At 40.6% G+C, this 19,570-nt stretch overlaps 1 protein-coding gene and 1 long non-coding RNA gene across 3 annotated transcripts in view; both read right to left on the bottom strand.

Annotated features, from left to right (window-relative positions):
- Nucleotides 1-19,570, bottom strand: part of lama5 (laminin, alpha 5) — a 166,193-nt gene that overhangs the window by 135,896 nt on the left and 10,727 nt on the right. For both annotated transcript variants that reach the window (XM_086067181.1, XM_086067182.1), the window contains exon 3: nucleotides 10,358-10,510. In XM_086067181.1, coding sequence (XP_085923307.1) covers nucleotides 10,358-10,510 — 153 coding nt within the window. The remainder of the gene's footprint in view (nucleotides 1-10,357; nucleotides 10,511-19,570) is intronic.
- Nucleotides 18,411-19,348, bottom strand: LOC147178183 (uncharacterized). Its single transcript, XR_015093988.1, has 2 exons — nucleotides 19,246-19,348; nucleotides 18,411-18,832 (listed from the first exon to the last, which is right to left on the bottom strand). It is a non-coding gene; the product is annotated as an uncharacterized LOC147178183 (long non-coding RNA).

Genomic DNA, 19,570 nt, shown 5'->3' with positions numbered 1-19,570 from the left:
GGGCCCTCGCAGCCAGGGCCACTTTGGGGTACTTGCACGTTGGGGTACTGGCACGTTTGGGTAGTGGCACATTCGAAGCAGAATTTATTTGAAAATGACATAACAAACCTTTACATATTATGGATTGGTTTTTTTTTGCCAGGTGAAAAAATATGATGCCCCGCCACCGTCATATAGTATTTTGAAAATTCAAGATTTTTGAGTGTGCAAAGCTCAATGAGTTTTTCTCAAAGTTAAGACCCTCAAAATCAGCGTCCGTTTTATTTTTGGGCAATGAGTTGCCCCGATTTTAAAGTACATATATACACATCATTGCTGACATCAATATTGCTTTTATTTTCCATACAGGACATACAGACATAATAAATAAATACATAAATAAAAAGTATGGATAGTTCTGATGCGAAAGTAAAAAAAAAAAATCATAAATGACTTATCACACTTACAAAAGTATTACAATTTTGTACAAATATAAGAATACCATGTGTGGGGTGATTTTTTTTTTGTCGACCCCAAGGGCTGGGTGGCGCAATATTTATAACCGACTATTGTCATAGGGATACCTTCAGGTCGTGACTATAAACATACATGTGAAGTTTGGGAATTTTTGGAGCATGTACCGAGGATTTATTACGTACTTCGTCTTTCATGGAAAAGGAAATATGAAACAAAAAATATGATGCCCCGCCACCGTCTAATAGTATTTTGAAAAATTCAAGATTTTTCCCCCTTTTGTTGACCTAGGTCTTGACATGGTCCAGGCCAAGTTGGAAGTCAATTGGATCAAAGGTGTAGGAGAAATGAGCAACAGAATGCCCCCTGTAAATGTGCAATAATCGGCAACAAACCGACATTCAAAAATTCATAATTCACTATATGTTCATTTTAGCATATGTGTTCAAGAGACTTTTTTGTAGGTCTTGGGCTCCCTCATATACCAAATTTTTTTCATAGATTTTGCTTAAACATACAACTGGGGCTGCTTCGTTAAATATTTCTAGGGGGCACTAGTGAGTAATTTTTGTAAAAATCGCACAATACATGATAAAATATTGCTAATTTTGCCAGGCCAGATGTGTGTGCCAAGTTTCATGAGTTTCTGTGCATGTTTAGGCCCTCAAAATTGGCGTTTTTTTCTTGGTGAACAGTACTTTGCCACGCCCACAGCAATTAGCGAAAACTCACAAACTTCGTGCTATGACATTATGAAGGCCGAAACACTTTTCTGAGCAAATATGAGGTAGATCCAGTTAACGTGGTTGGAGAAAAAAGTAGAAGATTTTTTTTAATTGCCAGTAGGTGGCGCTATAAATACGAATAAATATAAGTTTGTAGATGTATTCAGACCTGGACTCTCATCAAATGTGTGAAATTTTAAGATAGGATCATCTGGGTCAAGTTAACGCAGCTTTTATTGTCACATTGAGTCAGACTTCGCGGCACCGTAACGGCCACGCCCTTGGGCGAAAAGTTACAATATTGGGTGTTGGGCATGATCAACATCTTAAGGCTTTTCTGACAAAATTTCAACTGGATTCCTCAAATGAGCTTGGCACAATAGATAAAAATGTAAAGTATGGCATTTTTTGTCACCACTAGGTGGCGCTACCTGTATAACCGAATATTGTCATATACATGTTTTCAGGCCGTGGCTATTAAGATGCATGAGAAGTTTGGGATTTTTTGGAGCTTGTACAGCGGAGTTATTAAGCATTTCTTCTTTTTTGATGAAGGAAATATTAAAGGCAAAATTTGAGGCCCCGCCCCGTCATTTAGTATTTCAAGATTTGTTCCCCAGTTGTTGTCCCAGGTCTTGAGATGATACATGCCAAGTTAGAAGTAAATTGGATGAAAACTGTTGGCAAATGGGCAAAAAGAATGACCACAGTGAATGTGCAAAAATGGGCCAAAATTGGACTTTTAAAAATTCATAGCTCACTTCCTGTACATTTTAGGATATGGCTTCCACTGCCTTTTTTGTGTGTCACGGGACGTTCACATGCCTGCCAATTTTAGTAGCCTTCGGTCAAACGTGTCGGGATTGGTGCATATTTTTCCACGCTAGGGGGCGCTATATGTTCTTATGGCAACTTCATAATATCAAATTTTCCGCCGAGCCCGAGGGGTGTGCAGAGTTTTTGTAAATGTTTAGGTCCCCAAAAATGAGATCGTTTACCAAGAAGAAGAAGAAGAAGAAGAAGAAGAAGAATACGATTGAAAAACAAAAGGTACCTAGCCAGCGGTAGCTGCTCGGGCCCTAACAATACGAACGAAAAACAAGAGGGACCTCGCAGCAGTAGCTGCTCGGGCCCTAATTATACCCTTTGAATTTATTGTAAAAACAAAAACAAATTGGGTAAAACCAACTTACCTGGTTGAAGCTAACGTTGCAAGATTTATTTATATATATTTAGTGTATAGTCGTGACACTGGTTTGGGCTTTATTTGTGCCTGAATTTATCATATATAACTGTTGTTGTATTGTTGAGCGCAAACCCAATATGTTCAAATATGTTCAATTTCAGATTTTTTTTAACTACATATTGATACTATCGGTTTGTCCCCACTTGTCATTTTTACGCAAGATTAACAATTTTGAAAATAGCATGAGAATAAAACTATTAGCCCTCTTGACCACTCAAAATGTCTGACGTGTTGTAAAACTCCAGCTACTTCCTCATTTTGATGCATCTGTGCATTGTAACAGACAACTATATTAAAAGTATGGATGATTTTTCTTTAGACAATAATGAGTAAAACAGTAACAGATGCATATGAGTAGGCTTGTTTAATTAAAAACGATCGCTGTAATGCCTCATTGCAGAAGGAAGCTCGGGTCAGCCATGGATGTAAATTTGTGTGCAGATTTACATTGCTAGGGCCCAAGCAGCAACCGCTGTGAGATCCCTATGGTTTTTGTAAAGATTATTATTATTATTATTATTATTAGGGCCCGAGCAATGACCGCTGCGAGGTCCCTACTGTATCTGTAGAACTAGAAATTATTCTTCTCCGAAATTAATTGCATTTTTGGGGACCTACAAATTCCAAAACTCATCAAATTTTGCACACTCATCGGGCCTGGCGACAACAAAATAGGTCTGCAGTGCCCCCTACAGTGGAAAAACAAAAATCTTACCTGGCACCCCCAGACATCCAGCCATATGCTAAAATGTACAGGAAATGTTTTACACATTTACAGGGGTCATACTTTTTCCCTCTTGTCCTAGACATTTAATCTGATTGACTTCAAATTTAGGGTGCACCATCTCAAGACTTAGGACAACAATTGGGGAAAATTTCAAAACACTATTTCGAGTTTCCTATGGGGTAGATGCCATGGACTTTCGCAAGTCACACACCAATGCCGTTTCCAGCCACTGCTGCGACCCACAGGCCGCGTCCCAACACTCGCACCACCACCCCTGCACCCCCAAACCGCGCATTCCCACAGATGCTTCGGAGAACTGAGACAGACACAATACACACTCAGACCCATCGACGGGAACGCGCAACCGAGGGGCAGAAAGGCTGAAGGGCAAGCAACGGGACGCGGCCCACACGTTGCAAGCAGCAACCGGAAACAGCGCAGGTGTGTGAAACCCGGAAGTGGAAGTCCCGCCTCCCCCGTGGCATATACCCCATTTGCTTTGCCACAAAGGAGGAAATGCTTAATAACTTCAGTGTAGATGTTCCCCAAAAAAATCCTAAACTTTATGTATTTTAACTCATTCACTCCCATTTTCACTGAAGCAACCCCCTTCGCTCCCCTCGCGCCATATTGTTATTAGGGTTGGTCTTCTATGTCACAAATAGCAGGGGTTTACTCTTTCAAATGTGACACTGATGAGAAAGAAGATTTAAGTAAGCTAAGGACTACAAAACTACACGCTGACTTAATTTGCTATTCATTTCCATCATCCATCCTTCATTCCTTCTTCCAAGAAGAGCACCTTGGCAACATGCAAGCACACGCGCACGTACAAGTCCTATTAAGGTCAAATGTGTTACTGCGTTCTCAACTACCCGCCCAGTACTTTTTCTTGCCTACAACACACCATGAAAGAAAGACAGGAAAATGTGCAAATGCACACGCGACCGCACGCAAACAAATGCACACACACCCACGCACACGCACACGAAAAGAGAGAGAACATTTAACTCTGACGGGAGACATTTTATGTGTTTATGTGGCTTGTGCAACACACTTACTGTAAGTTGTTGTAATAGAATATATTAAAATAGAGTCTATGTCACACTCATTTGATGTAAGTTATGATCCATAATACACACACTCACACACACACCCACACACACACACACACATAGTATGGCTGTGTGGCACCAATAAGTTTGACCTTCTATGTTTTTCAATGACAGGAAGTGCAAAGCTGGCACAATGCGTGTGTGAAATGGCAACCGCTTGATGAGAACAAACATCTAGATGGGGGGAGGGGGGGGGCAGCAACTTCGATCAACAGCTGGGTGGTGCCGCATAAAGTGTCAGCCTCCTTATAAGACGCAAAACAGGTGGATTATTCTGCGTAATTATTTATTATTATTTTATTATTTCACAAATGCAATATTAAACGGTATGGTCCGAAGGATTTGTTTTGGACTGTTTCTGGGCGGAGACTCAACGTTTTCCTTCCAGCCAAGCCACGGAGGCAATCTTCTATCAGTGGCATATGCAAATTTCTCTCCTTTTTTTTTTTTTCTCTTAAAGAGCTCAGTATTGTTCATTCGGAAATGTCATCATCATTGCTCTTTATTTTATTATTATTATAATTTTTATTTTTTTTGTATGTGGGTGAGTGTGTGTATGTGCGTGCGTGCGTGCGTGTATTTGTTAGCTCACCAAAAACCTACACTTACCGGGCCACCCACCAGAATTCTTCCCCAACCCAAGAAACATCTAGATTCCAACAAATCCAAAAAATAAAAAATCAGGGAGACCTCAAGAGACCGAAGGAGAGACTGAGGAAAGGAAGGAAGGACAGACGAAGCCGAGTGAGATCCACAGACACCAGCCTCCACCGATTCAATGACCTGAGGAGGAAGCAGATTGTGTCTGAGTTTCGGTAGATGCTGGTGTGGTGGATCTGGCATGCATGAAAATCTCCACCAAAGAGGGGAGCCGTCGACCCCCGCCAGGACAGAGCAAGCGCAACACCTCAGGGCCCCCCAGGCCGCGGCAGCGCCAAAGGACGACCCCCGGGCCCCGCCAGGGCCACCGGCCGGAGAGCAAACCCAGGAGCAGGAGCGCCCCCCACCCCAACACGGCCCGCGCCCCCGACCCAACGCAGCAGGACGGGGCACTGCAGGCCCGCCAGGCACCCCACCGGCCCCCAACTTGGGACCACACTTTTAAGAGTACCATGTTAAGCCTCATGGGGGTACTTAGAACATAGTTGCGTTCATAAGTTCACATACCATACATAGGGTCAGAAAACTTGTGGGAAAAAAACTACATTATTGCAAAGAACATTTGTGACTTTACCTACGCATTACGATGACCAAGCACTATACAAATATGTCATGAATCTGAAATAAAAACTAAAAATGTGGAACACTCGGCATCTGTCTATCTCAGATAAGCTCGGGCCCAGAGAATTGGCCGGAGTTTCCAGGTGTTCTTGACATGTGGTTTTCGTTTTGCATGGTAGAGTTTGAACTTGCATTAGTAGATGTAGTGTTGTAGATGTAGTGACAGACGGACAATAGTTTTGGTGTTTGCAGTGTTCCTGAGCCCACATGGCAATTTCCTTTAGACAATGATGCCGGTTAATGCAATGCCGCCTAAGGAATTGAAGGTGACGGGCATTCAATGTTGGTTTTAGGCTTTGTCGCTTAGGTGCAGCAATGTCTTCAGATTCTCAGAATCTTTTGATGACATTGGGGACAGTAGATGATCAAATTCTTAAATTCCTGGCAATTGTACATTGAGAAAAACTAGTCCTGCTTAAACTGTTGTACTATTTGCTCATGCAGTTATTCACTAAGTGATGAACTTCTTCCTTGCTTGTGAACAAATGAGTCTTAAGCAATACACCATTTATTAAGAACTAACCAGGTATTCTCTGAAATGGTTAGCAAAGGTAGCAAATCCAGGTCCAGAAAGTAAAAACCCTGCCACAGTTTGGCTTTAGCCCCTGATGCTAGCTAGCTAGCTCTCTAGCAGGTAAACGAGCACCATAGGAGCTAGCTAGGCTAGCACCTGGGGCTAAAGCCAAACTGTGGCAGGAATTTTACTTCCTGGACCTGGATTTGCCACCTCTGATGTTTAATTTAAACTCTTCCCTGAAAAAAAATGTCAATTTATGTTGACTGATTATGATTTTATACTACTTTTTAGAGATTTTTTATATTTTTTTGCATTAGTTGCAGTATCTGCCATTTTTGGACAGTCACATGATGATTGTGACGTAATGTGTGCTTTTAAACAGGCATAAATCTCATGGCTTGAAATGACTACAAAGACACAATTATTACATCCCACAGCAGATAAAAAAAAGGGGAACTATGCCCTATAGCAAAGAAGCACTTCTTCAAAAGCAGTACAGCCACGGGGGACTCGCCAAAGATTTGAATCCAGCCAAAAGTGAAGATGAAACTGTGGCCGATGATGAGGACGATTTCAGCCGCCTCATTGCAAGTAAAAGTTAGGGAGAGTCCACAAATTACATATTCCAGGGGGACGTATGTGGGATTCAAGTTACCATTTAAATAAGTCACCCTGGAATATGCCATTTGTGGACGGTCCCTAACCGGGACGGTAAATATCCGGCCAACTTTTACTTGCATCGCCAGCTACATTTTGTTGTACTCAGTGTGCTTGCTTGCCCCTACATTAGGAGACCTTTGATTAGTTTTCCGAAACTACGGCTTTTGATGCGGTTTCCCCCAGGGCAATTTTGATCAGTCAAAATGCCTCTTTGCCTGCATGGCAAGTGTGGCAAATATTATTTCCCCACAACCCGTTTCAATTCAAAGAATGGGGAGCATGCACACGGGTACGTGAAGGTTTGGAAGTGCTTTGTGATTGGATGAGCAGTTGCGTGAATGTGACTGGATAAGATCACGGGGAAAAGTGCAAGTGAGAGTGAGTTGAGAACGAGGGACAGACAGACCGACAAAGAGACAGAGAGAGAGAGAGTACAGTACAAATCAACACTTTTGCAATTTCAAAATTGTATTCTTCTGCATCGCGATTTCTGTTTGAATTTCATTAATCGTTGGCCCTTGTTTTCAAGTATTTCGGTCTTTCACTGTCAAATAGAGCTGTCAAAATTAATCGATTAATCGACAAGTAGTCGATCATCAAATCGACAAGTAGTCGATCATCAAATCGACAAGTATTTTAATAATTGAGTCATCGTTTGGAGCCATTGTTTAATTTAAAATTCCAAAGTCCAAATCCTCTGATTTTAGCATAGCATTAACAGTAATTGTTCACTGATTTCTTAATGAAAGAAGACAATTATCTTCTGTGTTTAATCAAAATAAGACATTTGCAAACATCTGTTTTTACTCTGGAAAAAAACTAACCGGTAACAGTACAACATCAACCCCCCCTTTTTTAATCACTATATGAATATGAAGTACGAAATAAACACCAATCACTGGTTAACAAACAATAATCGGGGGTGGGGTGGGGCGGGGGGAAATGCTAATAAACTTTAATGCTAAATTAAAATGAAGCCGATTAGTCGATTAATCGATAGAATAATCAATAGATTAATAGATTCTAAAAAAATATTGAACATTTTTAGAATTGATTAATTGAGTAATCGGATAGGTGTCACACCGCGGTGAGGTTGTCTTGTCATTTCCTATTTTATTTTGAAAATTCTGACTCCTTTCGTTTCAGGTCACTTGCCCTTCCTCATGTGGTGTCAGTGTCAACCCTGATTCCTGATTGTGTCCACCTGTTTCCCATTACCCTCATGTGTTAAATGGTCTGCGTCTCCCCTGTCTTGTGCCTAAGTGTTTTCGTCAGAGCCACTCAAGCCAGTCACAGTCCTAAGCCTTGTTGTCCTGTCTCTTGTGTGAACTTTGGTTTGTAACTTTGTATAGCCACAGTATAGTTTTAGTTAAGGAGTGATATAGTTTTGTTTGTAGTTTTGACATCCTCCCTTTTGGAGCGCCTTTAGTTTAACATTTAATAGCCTTTGCTTTTTCATCTTGTTTTTTTTTGTTTAATAAATATCTGCCTTTGCCTCAAACTCCTATCTCTGTGTCTGAGTCCTAAATCTGCCATGTCGTGTCAATAGGTAAAATTTTATTTTGCATTAAAATGTATTACTAAAACATTTTCCCCTTTATTGTTTCTTAAACAAATATTATTTTATTTGGCATTGTTAAGTGATTATAAAAAAAAACAGCTAAACAACCGTTAAGCAATATCACACAAGTGGGATTGATGTCATTATTTTCCAAAGTAAAAGCACGTTTGCAAATGTCTTATTTTGATCCTACTCAGATGATCAGTCATGACGTACTACAGAAATCAGAATAATTACTGTTGAGAGGCTGAAATCAGAGGATTCAGACGATATAAATTTTTGATTGCTCAATTATAATATTACTTATTATTAAGTAGTTGTCGATTCATTTGATAACCAATTTGTTGTAAATTAATTTTGACACCTAAATAGATTGATTTGAATTTGTTTATTTAAAAGGGACAATGCACATTAATCGCCATTTTACAATGTAAATGTGCCCAAATAAACTAAGTCAAGCTAATATTCTTTGGCAGTCCCTTGGGTGGATGTAAAAGACAGCCTAAGAGGAGAGTCATTAAAATCAAAAATCAATTTCCAACAATATGCAATATTACACAATTACCTCTCCTGTACAGTTGATAGTGCTTATTAATCTTTCTCATTCAATGAGCGCAGTTTTGGCCCGACTTCAGCCACTGTCTCAGTTTTTGGTGAAGATACCTGTATTCGTCTCCAATTTAAGTTCAGCGTGGAGAGCATTCTGTAGTTTAGTTCCCTGATAGCAGAAGCGAGACTGTCCAAAAGTTGTTCTAAACTATGGGAGCTCACAGTCCCCACTTATTGAGGCTCTGGTGGTCGGTCTACAGAAGCTTTAATGCCTCACCATGAGACCAGATAACAGTGGTGACACACAAATGTAAAAAACAAACAAACAAAAAAAACATTTAAAGGACAGTTTCAAAATACTAAAATTCACAACATTTTCAAAGGTAAAAAGCTATTTACTTAACAACACACACACACGCACCCCCCCCCCCCCCCCACACACACACACAGAGCAACATGACATCATACAATTCTCTCAACAAAGGAGAACAGCACCACTAAATAGTGTTTTGGCACGCACAAAACCCCCCCTTATAACAGCGCCTCCATCCCTTTCAGGTACTTATCGCACACAGGATGTTCTTCTAGTGCGTGCAGGTTGAGGCAGGTTAACTCACATTCCTTCTACACTTTTTTTTGGTGGGGGGGTGGGGGTCTTTAGAGACACAGCCACACAAACACACAAAGCAACCATAAATGAAGAGGCCACTCGAGCAGGAGAATTCACACAAAGAACATTCCCAAAAACATAAAAGATCCCTTTAGTGTGTGTGTGTCTATAATATAATTGTGATGAAAACAAAAAAACTGTGTAAATTGGGAAACCATGTGAAACTAGGGTTGGGCAATAAATAGAATTAAATCGATTAATTGTCATTTTGAAGATCGAATCGTGAAATCGAATTTTGTCTTCTGGATTATTAAAAGCTGTTGTTCTTATGTGAGTTGCAATTTTTCTAACCATAAAATTTAAGTTTATGTTAAAACTGATTTAGAATCAGTATACATACATTATTGTTGTCTGAACATTTTGCACAGGAATTATTTTTGAATAAATGACACCTTTAAATAAACGTTTGTTGGGTTTATTAGATTAAAATCAATTAAAATCTAAATCAGTCATGAATGACTGAAACATTTGAGATTTTATTTTTTGCCCAGCCCGAAACGCATGCTATACTTGCATATTAGTAGCCAACAGGTTGAAACGTAACTTCCTGCAAGCTGCCTTAAGAAGACTCGTTTTAAAAGTGCATTTACCTGTGCTCAAAGTCATAATGTATACTTGTGTCATTTCTGAATGAAATCTTAATACAGAGAGCGTCACCTTTATTACCTCCCAAGAGGAGGTTGAAAGAGTGATCATTTTGCAAATGATTTAGCCAGAAAATAACTTTAGCATTTAGTCAAAACTTAAAATAAATATTTAACTTAGAGTGACATTTAGCTTACCTTAACTTCAAAGTGAACAGTAGCACTTTGCTAATTATTTTCAATAAAATGGAAGCCGTAGGACGTATTACCTGTCCGAGGTCCAGTGTGACGTTGACTTGGTTGAACTCCGTATTGCGCGACAGTGGTGGGCTCTGCCACCATCGCTCGGTGCCGTCGATGGCGTTTGTGATGGGGTGGGCGCGGTCGCTGTCGCCATGGTGACAGATATCGCAGTATTGCCCCTGGGGAGAAAAAGACAGCATGCACTGTCACTGCCATGTCCCATAATGTTCCCCTCTTTTTGTGTTACGCTTTAAATAAATATCTTGATGTCACTTTCAAGGAGAATGAGTGTTTGTTTCTGCCTATACCGTATTAGTAAAGAATGGCCTACTTATACCTTTATACCTTTAGCTATGGGACATGAAGACAATATTAAGCAAAAACAATGCAATTTATATCATGTAATATTCCACTAAAACACTGGTTTTCAATCCCGGTCCTCGGGTACCCCTATTCAGCCTGTTTTCCATGTCTCCCCAGTCAACACAGCTGAGGATCGTTATCAGGCTTCATGCAGAGCTTGCTGATTAGCTGATAGTTTGAAACACCTGTGTTAATTGTGGGAGACATGGAAAACAGGCTGGATAGGCATACTCGAGGACCGCGGTTGAGAACCACTCATATGTACAGAATTATATATACATTTATGTAACTCAGGACAGGGTTTTTATTTTGCAGAAGATTGAATGTACTGGGGGGGGGGGTGCAAGTGATTAATGCTTAGTGGGACAAATAGAAACGTGTGTTGTGAAAATGTGCATCAACATACATAAATTAAAAATGCATCAAAAATTGTTTTATAATCGAATAGTAGCCCTAGAATCGTAATTGAATCGTGAGGTGCCCAAAGATTCACACCCCTTCTCTTAAAGCTACATTGCGGAGTATGTTACTTTTTTACTCGCGACTGCCACCTCTGGCTGAAAGCGTGACTACAGCCCATGTATCAAGCTTGTGCATGGTGCACGTCTGAGTATGTGCACTTGAATAAACTTTGTTTTTTCAGTTTTCTTGGAGTCTGAGCTGGAGTTAGTTTTTTTCCCAGTTTCCATCTCAATTGTGTCGTACGCTAGCTAACACACTCCACACTAAAGGGAAGATACAAGCTGATAGTCCCAGTCACAGTTAAAAAGTCAGGGCTCTTTATACTCATCAGGGCATTGGTGGAATATGCATGATCAGGCCTGAGATTTAGCCAGCCAGCCGGGCTCCTAACATTGGAAATTGAGGTAGCCTGAACATTTTCCAGGTGGCTCGACCCTTTGATAAGAAATATGGTCATTTTTTCAAGTCATATCATACAGAAAATAATGCACGGTACTACGTTTAGCCTTTTCGCTTTTTCACTCAAGCCTTTTCACTGTCCTTGTATATTGCTGGCTTGGTCTGATGCCTCACATATAATGATTTGGTCAATTTAATGTTTTGTTTTGTTTTTAAATCTATACTATTAGTCTGCCACACGTGTGTCATTTTGACAAATTATTCACCAATAAGCTAACTATAATATGTAACAAAAGAAAATAATGATTCCTACAGTAATAATAAAAGATAAGTGAAAACTATTCTATATATCATTAACTATTATAGTATATATATATATTTGGACAGCCTGTAGAATACACAATTAAATTAATTTAAAAAAAGTTTACATTAATACAATGAAAGAAAAATATCTAATGCCCAACAGTGAGTGCTTCAAGTATGTTTAGGAGTACAGTATCAGTTTATCTGGAGTGGTGTTGCAGTTTGAACACCGGGTGGCATACTAGGTGCCACCCATGTAATGACGCACTTCACTGAGATAGCCTAAGAGGAAATTCACGGTTGATGATGTGCTGCTTTGAAGACCTTCTTTAATCGCTCAGTTCCTTAAACCCCAATATTCGATTTTGCAGGGGCATCTTTTGGTGAATTACAGTTATAATTATTAAATAAAAAATATACAAGTTTCCTCCTGTAAACATCATTAAGCATATAATTTATACATGTATTTAAGGCACTTTGTAAAATGTCTGAAGTCCTCTTGTTTATATTTAACAAATTTAAAACATTATAAATCATGCTGTTTCAAATGTTTTCCAATTTTGACACTGTAAATGTATATAGGATCATATGCCGAGAAACTTTTCTTGGGAGGAACAACATGGCGGCCTCGCGGCTTCAAAAGTCTTGGCCTATCGGCTATCTAGTCATATATTCAGATCAGTGGTACTGACTGATAAAATATAAATAGAAGACTGATTGCTAAGAATACTGCACAGATAATCGAACCCAATGTCCGCTTCAAGCACAGACAGCGACCACCTCCCAATTTAAGACTATTCACGGCGATCAAAGGTATTCATCTGTTGTGATTGAGCAACGCAGTTACATGCTATGCTAACGGCCACAGTGAACGCAAGCTAATAGCACACTCGAATGGGAAAAGCGAAAGTATGGAAGAGGTCTCGCGATACTCGTCGCGAAATCATGATGTTTGAGCAGTGCATGCTAACGGTGCCATCTTCTTTCGATTCAGTCACCAAATTAACGTGGTTTTATAGCGCCTGCTGTCACGAGTCTGTGTGCACTCTTCCAATCGCAATAATTTTCAGGTCGCCATCCGGGCGAATGGTACCGTAAATTGAGTTTGCCCAACACGGTTTTTAGTCGCCATTGGCGAGCGCTAAAGCTCAGCCCTGCATGATGTAGAAAATCTTTAACAAACATTTTAAACTCTGCAATGCATCTTTAATATTTAACAGCTTGGCAACGCCGCATGGCACAATGCTATTTTCAAATCATGTGACCGGAGGATGAAACCACCGGTTTTTTTTTGTGTGGCGAAAAAGATCAAGCATGTTAGATACTCGTCTAGAGTTTCCCCCAGTGCTTAAAGTTTATAGGTCTATTTTCCTTCCCCCTCACGCACCCCAGCCAAGTGGTGTGAAGGTCCTGTGAAGCGCTCCCATTGAGCTCATTAGCAACATCACTTCTTCAAATCACCTGCAAGGGCAGCGCAGTCAACAGTAAGCCTCTCCCCATCCCCCATCTGACAGAACCACTTGGCTACAATCCTGGTTCCAAGGGACAACAGATCCAGCAAAGGGGGCGGAGAACCAGTTGGGATAATCCCGCCAGAGCAGCACTGAGCACGGACAAACACGCTTCAAATGGCCGACACGGGTCAGTCGCCAGGAGGAATGTGAAAAGGAGGTGGGAGGCTCGTCGGCCTTCATAATTAACCCATTATGACCAAGCAGAAGTTTTCATCTTTCTACACACTAAATACACGTACGGTATAGAGTCATCCACATGTTAACACACTAACACAGGCTTCAACAATCTTGGTCCTTGAGGCCCAGAGTCCTGCAGGTTTTAGATGTTTTCATCCTCTAACAAACCTGATTCATATAATCAGCTCATTGGCAAGCTCTGCAGAAGCCTGATAACGATCCTAATCATAAGGTGCGTTTGAGGATGGAAACATCTAAAACCTTCGGGAGTCCGGACCTCAAGGACCAGGATTGGGGAAGCCGGCTTTTGACTAACAAGTCCTCAAAGTTAACATGTATGGCTAGAGAAAATATGACCACTACATAGGCAGTGATGCAATTGGAGAATATTAAAAATGCAAATCAAAATTAAAACAATGAATAATATATTGGTTTGTATATCGATCAGAGGAGGGCATTTTACATATTTTTGATGGTCCGTCAGTCGTCATTCGTCAGCGTCTAGCGCCCCCTTCAGTCATTGTCAGTCAACCCTTAATCGACTTCACGTTCACATCAAACACATGATTTAACTAGTTAGCATATTTGCCGTAGCAGAAATTGTATAAATTGGCATGACATTACACATGAGCAAACGTTTAATAGACCAAAGAGTAACACAATTTATAAAGTGGCAAATTTCCCACTTTATAAAGTTGCAAATTTGCCACTTTATAAACGCGCAAATTTGCGATTCTTCTCACACCACCCGACAAAATGTCACCTGCAAAAGTTCTCGGATGACTCCATTGTTGATGTGACCAACAATGGATGAGACAGAGTACCGAGAACTGAACAAGAATTTTGTGGCCGGTGTGAGGGAAATCGCCTCCGGATTAATGCAGGAAAAACTACACCACAGAGCTGGTGGTGGATTTTTTAACCCCCTTCCGGTGAACATCCAGGGACATTGAGATAGTGGACTCTAACAAGTGCTTGGTTGTTCACCTTAATAGGAACCTGGACTGGACTGACAACACTCAGGCTCTGTACAAAAAGGGACTGAGTAGACTATACCTGCTACGTAGACTGAGGTCCTTTGGGGTGCGGAAGGACTTATTAAGGACCTTCTATGACTCTGTGGTGGCCTCAGTCTAATTTTACGGTGTGGTCTGCTGGAGCAGCAGCATCTCAAGTGCGGAGAGGAAGAGACTGAACAAATTGGTGAAGAAGGCGGGCTCTGTTCTGGGCTGGAGGTGGTAGGCAACAGGAGAATGGTGACAAAGCTGTCATCAATCCGGGATAACGCTTCCCACCCCCTGTGTGGGACTGTTCGAGCTATGGAAAGTACCATTAGTGCTAGGCTTCTTCACCCACGCTGTAACAAGGAAAGGTACCGAAGGTCCTTCCTACCCGCTGCTGTTAGACTTTACAATCAGCTTTTCTCTCGGTATACCATTGATGTGGTGTTTTAATTAAAAATTTAACAAATGTGATGATGATGCCATCTATTTGCACTACTGTGTTTCTGTTTTTATTTAACTATAGGCTACATAAGTATTTTTTGTGATTCATATTTATATATGATGTGTGATGACGTGTATTGCTGCTGGTAACGCTGTGAATTTCTCCACTGTGGGATAAATAATGGTTTATCTTATCTTAACTTTAAAAACTTACGAGAAATACGTACTACTTGACTGTTTGTGGCAATACTTTTCGGTCGGGTTTCCAAATAAGGAGATAGTAATTGCTTTAGCATAGACATAGATTAACCATATGATGTTAAGTATTCACTCTTTGAACCATTGTGTATAGCCACTGGCCAGCGACAAAGACGCCTCGCTTTGCGAAGATCCACGCCCGGACGATCAAACATTGAAGTTAATTTGTTAAAATGTATATTTACTCGTACATTTATGCTTTCAGAATTATTATTTACACATTGATACAATTATTTTTTTTTTGTACAAGTATCTAAGCTAAGTTAATGTGTCGAATCTGCTGCTCTCCGTCATTCACTTTACCTATGGTATGCTAGCGTCTGATTGGTTAGTGTTAGTCAGCTGATAGGGGATCAGGAAGTGTTGTCGCTCTAGTTTCGGTGAATGACGAGTAAAGTTTAGCTAACAAGTTTTTTTCTTAGAATATTGCCCCCGCCCTCTAAAAAGAATATATTTATAAGTGGCCCTAATCAATGTCATAGCGTTGTATCAATGCAATGCAGTTAGTAGGCTTTTATTTTGAAATGGACCCTCGAAGCGCACGGTGGCGTGTCTTCTAACATGACTCGTTACGGTCCACGGTATTTTGTGGCTGTTTCTAATTACAATCAATGGTACATCTAGTCACTTAACTAGGCTTCCATTCCCCATTCTAGTGGTTAATATGTAAATGAATAAAAAAAATAAAAATAAAAACCTTCCTTTCTTATATGTTATAATAACATTTGCCACCAAAAACTGGAGAGACTTTACATTAGTCCCCTTTCAACAGCAGGCAAACACTGAACAAGAGTAATATTTAGAGTCATAGTATAGCAGTTTTATTTTCACCAGTCATCTGAGCTTCAATGTCATTTGTGTGGTTTTCCCAAGGGGAAGATGGTTGGAAGGCCTCACTTTAAGAGCTGGACCCTCTGTGTTGAACAAAATAATGTTCGCATAAAAGAAAAGCACGTTTTTCCCTCAATGTTTTCTTTTAAAATTATACCACATGCATCTGCGTTGCGTCTCCGCTTTGCTGCGTCTTGACTGCGTGCTCTGGACACGTCAATTTTATGGACAAAACTCACCGGCTGCGCACAGCTGCGGTCCAGCAGCTCCGTTGCCGACAACTTCCCGCCGTGTCTCGCGTGAAGAAAGTGTGCTCAACATAGAAACAGAAAGAGGGGTGGACTTCCTTTGATTGAACTCACCGTCCACGCCCAAAGCTTCTACTATGATGTTCCTTGCAGCATAAATTTTTAGGTTGTCCAAATAAAAAGGTGTGCCGTGTCATATATAACCTACCTACATTACAAATCTCTCCTCGTCCATGTTCGCTGCAGTGAATTCAGCGTTAAGCATTATGACGTTTTGCTGACATGATTGCGAAATAGGATCTGGCGAGTATTTTATTATTATTTATTTTGAAACTGAGTCAGTCTTCCTGTCCCGCTCGATGTGTTCTGTGCTAGTTTGCCATTCGACGGATAAGTCGTCCGGCAAAAATAGAAAATAGGTCTATCCGTGCGGCGGGCTACGGCACGATGGAGCTCGTCCACATTCGATCCACAGCGCACACACAACCGGTGTAATTTGAACAAGCTGATAGAATGGAAACGAATCGGCTGCGCCACGGAATGGAGCAGAGAAGCAACACACATGCATGCGGTGTAATCCCGGGGTAACAGTAAAATATCTTGCAAATATATCTTGAGTCACAGTCAATCTTTATGTCATTTGAACCTCAGCAAATATGGCCATGCTGCACCTCACCAAAAATGGTGCGACCAAATCCTGTACAGTTAATGTAGAGCCCTGCAGACACCACCTCCCTTGACGAATTAATTTCTGTTGGGCCCTGCCACTCCGGGCACGATGTGAAAAAAATAAAAATAAATCACAATCCAAAGTTGACCTGCACCCGCTGCTGAATAAAATCCTACAGGAAACACTCTCTCCCTCACTCCCCTCTGCCTCTTTAGCCAATCATCATAGCCGTTTGTTGTTTAAATAAAGTTCAGTGTATAAGAAAAAAAAGTCTCCTCAGCTAACATACACACACACACACACCCCAACACACCAGAGGCGTGTGCTTCCTTCAGTCGTCAACAAAACAGGCGTCCATCTGTAAAAAGTAAGTCGGCGCTTGACCCAGTGAGTGATGATTATACAGACGGATGAAAACCCACCTTCCGCCGTTTATTAGTCCACCATTTTTTTTTAAGTTTCTCACCATTCGTCATTTGTCAGAAAAACGAAGGTCCGTTAGTGACGGACCGACGGACAGTCCGTCACTCAAGATGAACTGCCCACCTCTGATATCGATTCACACAAAGCGTTTGATACAATACATCACAGACAATTTAATTAGCCTACTTGGGAAATGAGAGAAGTACAGATTAGCCTAAGGGGTGTTTCCAATTCATGGGTAAAAAGCTACTACTAAAAAAAAGAAGAAGCTATAAGCAAATACACAGCAATGTGTTAAAAAGAAAAGAAAAAAAAGCGAGAAGCAAATACACAGCAATGTGTTTGAAAAAAAAAGTTACCTGTGGAGTGCAAAATGGGTTAGTTATTGGTCCAAAACTATTTATACTTTAGGTTGCATTAATTAAATTTGCAGTGTTACAGATTTTTTTTATGTCAATTTCGCTGACACAAATTAATTTTGTTCTGGGCTTAGTTAACAACCAATCACGGCCCACCTTCTTTCGACAGCAAGTGGCAAAATGGCCAGCTATATCCTGAGATGGATAAAAATGGGTGGATTAAACAAAACATTGGACAGGCTCGAATAAGCTTTTGCTTCTGCCTGTGCCATTTCTGTCACCACTCAGTAACCGTTCATTGTTCTAGTGTGTGTATTGTGGATTATATCAGAGGTGGGCATTCCGTCAATATTGACGGAAGGTCCCGTCAATCGATCAATCGAGATCCAGACGTCACGTGACTATTTCTCTGAACATGTCCCCTGTGGCAGAAAAAGTAGCGGCGCAGCATTAATGGATTACAATAGTAGAGATAGATCGATATGCTTTTTTCAGGGCCTATACCGATTATCGGCAGTAAGGGAGGTCGATTACCAATATTTGAAGCCGATATACATTTGCAGAAAGAAAAAAAAAAGTTGGTGTCAAAAATTTTAATAATAAAATTATAATAAAAACTCCAGCACATGACTGCTTAAATACCTTTAGGCATATGTTTATTTAACAGCTTTTGTGATTTGCAACATGTTAAAGGGTTTTTAGATCTTAGAAAACAGACAACTTTGTTTTATAATTTTGACAGAAAGTGCATTGTGCCCTCAGGCTCAACATTATGTCTTATAAAGTTAAATGAAAACAAATATCTTATTAAAATTTACTATAGTAAATAAGTTTCCAAAAAAATTAATAACTGAAATGTTCAATGTTTATCTTTGACATATCTTTGTTTTAAAGTTCTAAAACAAAAAGTGTATCCTCAATGCAGCTACTGGCCAGCTGAGAAATTAATGTCTGATCAACGCGGCTGTCTTCTCTCCTTTGCTTTTTGTGGATGTTCCATCATTCTTGTGTGCCCCATATGCCGCTGCAGTCTTTACCGTACTGGTTTTCTGTGGTAGAAAGTAGTGAAATAGCAATGAGTGACTTACACTTTGAGTGTTTGCCATCAGCTTCTGTACCAACTACAATGTGGCTTACACACACAGACACATACAGGAACGCATATCCACTCGCTCACTGCCTACTTTTATCAATATTTCCTAACCGTTAGCCCGCACGCTAATTCCCAAATGTCCGCTAATTCACGAGCTAATAAACTCCCAAATAGCCGCCCAAAAAAATGGCTATTAGTTTAGCCTGCGAGCTAACCACTAGCTCGCGGGCTAACCTAATAGCCGTTAATTCGTGAGCTATCCGGTTAGCTTGCAGGCTAATAGGCGATAATTCGCAAGCTAACGTATTGGCAACTAGCAGCTTTATTTATATAGCTTATTTAATACACAAGGTAGGTAGTTTAACTTACCTCTTAAACTGCACACCGCCCCGGTGCCCCTTCTGCATTTGATTTTCTTTTCTGCATGTGAGCATCGAGAGAAGTGCCGAGCTGTCGCTGCTTATTGGCTGTTAGCACTGCACAAGCAACCAATCAGATGGTGCTGTGGGCGGGCCAATGCAGCAGGGAGTCAACAGCCGCTGCCTTAGAGCAGACAGAGGAGAAATGCACTCGTCGGAGCAATAATAACAGTTTTTATATCGGCCATCAAAACAATAAAAAGCGGCCGATGCCGATATTAATAAAATGATGAATATCTGCTGATTATCGGCCAGGCCGATTATCGGTCTATCCT

This window comes from Leptonotus elevatus, chromosome 2, assembly GCF_054856555.1.
Source record: "Leptonotus elevatus isolate MCC_2025b chromosome 2, RoL_Lele_1.0, whole genome shotgun sequence".
NCBI classification, from domain to species: Eukaryota; Metazoa; Chordata; class Actinopteri; order Syngnathiformes; family Syngnathidae; genus Leptonotus; species Leptonotus elevatus.
Note: the sequence above shows the minus strand (reverse complement) of the source record. Positions and strands in the feature narration are given on the sequence as shown.